Source organism: Eubalaena glacialis, chromosome 11, assembly GCF_028564815.1.
Source record: "Eubalaena glacialis isolate mEubGla1 chromosome 11, mEubGla1.1.hap2.+ XY, whole genome shotgun sequence".
Classification (NCBI taxonomy): Eukaryota; Metazoa; Chordata; class Mammalia; order Artiodactyla; family Balaenidae; genus Eubalaena; species Eubalaena glacialis.
Window position 1 is genome coordinate 66,318,978 of NC_083726.1, and position 5,597 is coordinate 66,324,574.

General features: G+C 39.2%; 1 protein-coding gene across 1 annotated transcript; it reads left to right on the top strand.

Annotated features, from left to right (window-relative positions):
- Positions 1 to 4,278: 4,278 nt before the first annotated feature.
- LOC133101042 (olfactory receptor 8S1-like) lies at positions 4,279 to 5,196 on the top strand. Its single transcript, XM_061205604.1, has one exon. It carries the CDS (start codon positions 4,279 to 4,281, stop codon positions 5,194 to 5,196), a length of 918 nt encoding a protein of 305 aa, XP_061061587.1.
- The last annotated feature ends 401 nt before the right edge of the window (positions 5,197 to 5,597 follow it).

Consider the following 5,597-nt stretch of genomic DNA (forward strand, 5'->3'; position numbering starts at 1 on the left):
AGTATGAGATACATAATGCATAGATGCAGAAGGATAACATACATTTACATGGAGTTCTAAAGAAGAGAGAGAATTAGGCAATACCTAAGAAAATAGGGCAATATGTAAGACAACGAATGAAAATATTCCAAACTGAAAAATTATATCAACTATAAATGCTAGGAATTCTATAAATATACCCCAAGTATGATAAATTAAAAGAAAGTCACACTTTGTCCCATCATAATAAAATTACTGAAAGTCAAAACAGAAAATATTAAGAGTGGCAAGAGGGAAAGGAAAGACAAATTAGCTCCAAAGAAGTACAATTAGACCAACAACTGACTTCTCAAGAGAAACATTAGACTAACAAGAAGACAGAAGACAATGAGGTAGTATCTTCAAAGTACTGGATTTAAAAAAAAAAAACAGCCCTCCCCCATTAGGATTCTGTGCCCAGTAAAACATCCTTTATGAATGAAGGTGAAATAAATACATCACTAGAAGACTTGCACTAAAGGGCAAATTAAAAGGAGTTCTTCAAGGAGAAGGAACATGCCCACAGATGGAAGTTCTTATTTTCTTCTGGCTTATCTTCTGAGTCACCTCTTCAGCTTTGTCTAATTTGTGTTAAACTTATCCATTGAAATCTATTTTCAGGTATTGAACTTTCAATTCTAGATATAGAAAAAATTGAGCAAAAAAAAAAAGTCAAACATGTAGGTAAATTTAAATGACCATTGATCATATAATAGTGATAATGTCATGTATAATAATTATGTCTTTAATGTGTATCGTGATAAAACACTTGACAGCATTAGCAAAATTATCTAAAGGTAAGCTATGAGTCACTTAGCTTCAATGGTAATTCCCAGAGGGATCATCCAGTAACTGTTTTTAGCTAATAAGTCCAAAGTATACTTCAGGCTGAGCTTTCCAGCAATCAGGAAGGACCTAGATGCCGCCTGGGCTTTCAGGTTACACCTTGCCATCCCATTGGCCACCTTAACACACAGGCCCTTCTGGTAGACCTGAGCCTCCTTTGTTAGGATGCTGCTCGTAGCAGTATATCAACGGTAATAGAGATATGTAAAGAAATGATTGTGCAGTTATGCTAGGGGAAGTATGAAAGAGGTTGCTTTATTCCTTGTTAGGAATTTGAAGTTCTCAGTTTTCCTTTTCTTTGTCATTTTATGGAGTCATAAAGGATAAGAGCAAAATACTATCAAAGTTCAGAAGAGTTTTCTGAAGTCTTTATTTGCAGGGGCTTTTAAGGACTGAGCTTATACATTTGTCTTTATGCACAAAATGTCTAATAGAAAAATCAATGTCAGTTTACACGATGGGACAGTTGTGGTGCATTTTCTATCTTGTGAATTTCTCCTGCACTCAGAGGCATGCCCACCAGCTTAGAAAACCAGGATGTATTCTGCACCAGGAACAGAGAAACTTGGTAATGTTTTCCGATGTTGTTTTCCTGCTCTTGTGCTCCCCGTTTCCCCTCAGTTCCCGCCACTTCTTATCCTTCCCTCATCAGGCCCCTCCTTTCTCCTGCAGTTCTATCATCTTACCTTTGTTCCCCTGGGCTGAGGTAGTGCCCCCCTCAAGTCTCTCTGACATGGTATTCATTTCTGTTACCTAGACTGTTGGTCCGTTCCTCAAAATTACTTCTTGTCCTCCTTTTGTGAAAATTAAACACTTGGGTTAGAGGTGAAGAAAAGAGAATCTAATGATTCTTCAGCACCTCAGTTGTCTTCAGCACCACACTTCAGTTAGTAAGTTAAGTCCTCACAACATTCCAAGCTAATTATTTTTAGCTTTCATTGACATATGGGACAATTAAGACAAGAGTTTCCCTGTATCTTACTATACTCCTTGTTTCTGATGCTGAAAGCCCACATTATACCAGAAACCTGGTAGCTTGGGGAGGCTAATACCTGAGAACTGTCTATAAGAGGGGGGAGGAGATCAGGAAAATGATAGACTTTGGGCACCTCATGACTCAAAAATAACCCTCTCCAAGCCCTCCAAACATATAGGGTCCAGAAACTAATTGTACCTTTAATTATAGGTATTCCCTATAATTATATACTCATAGGTATGTGGAAATTGAGGGCACGAGACGCTGCATTGGGGCAAACCTCTCCTGTTGGCAGAATTTTTCTCCTGTGCCCTTCCCACAACTGGTTTCATGCAAGCTCAGGATGTCTAAATCCGTTACTGGTTCCTAATCAGATCTGTTCTCTACTAGTAGTAAAGCTCTAGACTATTCTCTTTCTGAGTTTCCTCCATTCACTTACTCATTCACTCATTTGTGCATTTATTTTAATTGTTAAGTAACATTTTTGAGCAACTCCTTGGGCCAGTCACAATGCTAGGTACTTTTGTATGTCCCATTCTAAAATGGACTCCTCTCAGGCCGTCTTTCTTTGGAAGTGATCTAGTCGGCTAACTCCACCTAATTATGATAACAACTGAAAACTTATAGTGGTAGCATTCTCAGAGCTGTTTCCATTCTCAATTTGGAATCTGAAACATTGATTCTGAATAAATGAAGTATCAAGGACAGTGAAATTGCAGCACCAGGCAAAAAAAAAAAATAAGTGATTTTATTTATTTCTTTGACTGCTTCAAGTAACTCTAACACAGTACACCTCTACCTGTGAGGAAGTATGGCTCCTGATAGTGTACAGTTTCTAGGTTTGTCCTTCATGAAAATGCCCTGTGCAAGATTTTCACTCTTTGGCTTTTATTTATAGGAGAATAAGTTTCCCCAAAGTTTAAGGAATTTCTAGTGCTAGTTAGTAGGGCTCCATTTACAGATGAGTAAAATGGAGGGGACCTTTCTTTTTGCTGCCCTCCAAAATTATAATGGGTGCTTCTGTGTATTTCATGACTTGATTTTCCTGTGTCTTCCGCCAATGATGTGATAGTCTCAGGATGAATCCAGGTTGCTGTAGCTAGAGCTACAGTGGTGAGTAAAAGAAAAAAAGTAATAATAATAGAAAATTATTATAATCCCCACATGAGAGGAAGAATTGAGGTTTTCAGAAATAATATGCGCAACTTACCCTTTTATTTTCCTTCTTTAGAAATCAAGGAAGAGGTCTATATCCAACAGGAATTTTCAAACTCCATCTTAACTCTGAATTCTCACACCGACATTCAAATTTAGTCATCTTCTGGATCACTGGATTTGAAAAAGTTTTTGTTTAATTCTGTGCTAGATATCGCTCAACTAGGTGAGAAATACAGGTAATGTGAACTTGATTTCTAAGATAGCTCTAATTCTGGGTGTCGTTTGGATATACATGGGAGAGAAATCATATTGGGTGGCGGGTCTTGCAGTGTGAGCACAAAAGATAGAGCAGGTCAGGAAGGGTCGAGATGGTGGAGTCAGTAGTGTTGAAGCGTTATCCTGAGTCTTTGGATGTCATTTGGATTGTCAGTTTAGAATAGAGAAAAAGAAGGCCAAACTTTAGAAAGTTAGTGGGTAGTCTGTACTTACAAATGGCATGAAGGCACAGACAAGAGCTGAATCTGAATAGATTACTCAAGCTGGGCATGGAGATTATGAGCAGAGTTATGTTCTCATACTGGTCAGCAGTTTCTTGTGATCAATTATATAACATCTAGGATATCTCTGTTCTACTTTCTCTCTAATTCCCTTTCTCCTCACTCTGCAAATCTCCAGCCACTACCCCTCTTCACTTTCCATTAATGACCCTATTTAAATATTTAGTGGAAAAAATAAAAGCCATTAGATGAGAACTTCTTCCTTCCTAACACCAAATCTATGGACTTCATGCATGTTTGATGAAGTAAACCCTCTCCTGCCTTTGGCCACGCTCTGCTTCTGCTCTGAGACCCAACTGCTCTCAGAGACACCATTTCTGCAATTTTCTCTTACTCCTCCTAAAATTTCTCCCTCTCTACTAGTTTATTATCAACAGTTTACAAACATCCTCCAGTCACTTTAATAATAAAACAACAAAAAGTAAACTCTAAGACATCAAAGAAAGAGCAGTAAAGGTGGAGAGGGAGTTGATCTAGTGTTGGGATCCCACAGAAAAGATTATTACAGGTTTTGGTAAATCTAGAGACTTAGGGAAGTTTATCATTTCAGAACGTACATTTTTTTTTTAACATCTTTATTGGAGTATAATTGCTGAACGTACATTTTTGAGTAGGCATGAAACTTTGTGAATGGAGAGGGTTAAAACACTTGGATATTTGTTAGGCATCAGAAGAGACTTCACCTGATTTTTTTCTTGCATTCCAAAGAAAGTACTGAAGGCAATGAGAAACCACAGTGTTGTCTCTGAGTTCATCCTCCTCGGGCTGTCTGCTGACCCCCAAATCCAGGCTCTGCTCTTTGTGCTGTTCTTTGTTATTTATATCTTGACCCTTATGGGGAACCTGATGCTGCTGCTGGTGATAAGGGTGGATTCCCAGCTCCACAACCCCATGTACTTTTTCCTGGGACAATTGTCCTTCCTGGATCTCTGCCACTCTTCTGTCACTGTGCCCAAGCTGTTGGAGAACCTCCTGTCTGAGAAGAAAACCATCTCAGTAGAGGGCTGCATGGCTCAGGTCTTCTTTGTGTTTGCCACTGGAGGCACTGAATCCTGCCTACTTGCTGTCATGGCCTATGACCGCTATGTTGCCATCAGTTCTCCTCTGCTGTATGGCCAGATGATGAACAGAAAGCTGTGTATGGGGCTGGTGTGGGGCTCATGGGGCTTGGCTTTTATGGATGCTCTCATCAATATCCTTGTAGCTCTCAATTTAGACTTCTGTGAGGCTCAAAATATTCACCACTTCAGCTGTGAGCTGCCCTCTCTCTACCCTTTGTCTTGTTCCGATGTGTCTGCAAGTTTTACTGCCTTGCTCTGCTCCAGCTTCCTGCATTTCTTTGGAAATTTCCTCTTGATATTTTTCTCCTATGTTTGCATTTTTTTCACCATCCTGAGCATCAGCTCAACTAAAGGCAGAAGAAAGGCCTTCTCCACCTGTTCCTCCCACCTCACTGCAGTGAGCTTCTTTTATGGCTCAGGTTTACTCCGCTATCTCATGCCAAATTCAGGATCCACTCAAGAGTTAATCTTCTCCTTGCAGTATAGTGTGATCACCCCCATGCTGAATCCTCTCATCTACAGCCTGAAGAACAAGGAGGTGAAGGCAGCTGTGAGAAGAATGTTGAGAAAATGTTTCTAGTGTTTCAAATCATAGATTAAAAAATCAAAATGATGAGGAAATTGGGTAGAATTGCAATAAATAGTGCCTGCATATTAAGGAGAATTCTCTGATATAAGGATCTGCAAGATGCCATACATCTTTTCTTGAAAATACTTAAGAAAAGTTGAAGTTATTTTCTGGAATGATACCAGTTCAGTCCTAATCAGAGGAAGGTGGATAGATAAACATTTTGTCTAGCAATTTTTCTTGCAAAAATATTTAATTTATTACACACAATATGGTAGACATTGTTATTGCCTGCTTAGGCTATCTTTACCATTCTTCCAGTAACTAAACTCCATGTGTTCAATGTGGTCCCAGAGAGACTGTTAATCACAATGTCCCCAAATCCTCCCCCTCCCCTTCTCATTATTCACTCA

Bases quoted from the DNA above. Each gene is read 5' to 3' on its own strand.
- LOC133101042 (XM_061205604.1), top strand. From the start codon at position 4,279: ATGAGAAACCACAGTGTTGTCTCTGAGTTCATCCTCCTCGGGCTGTCT.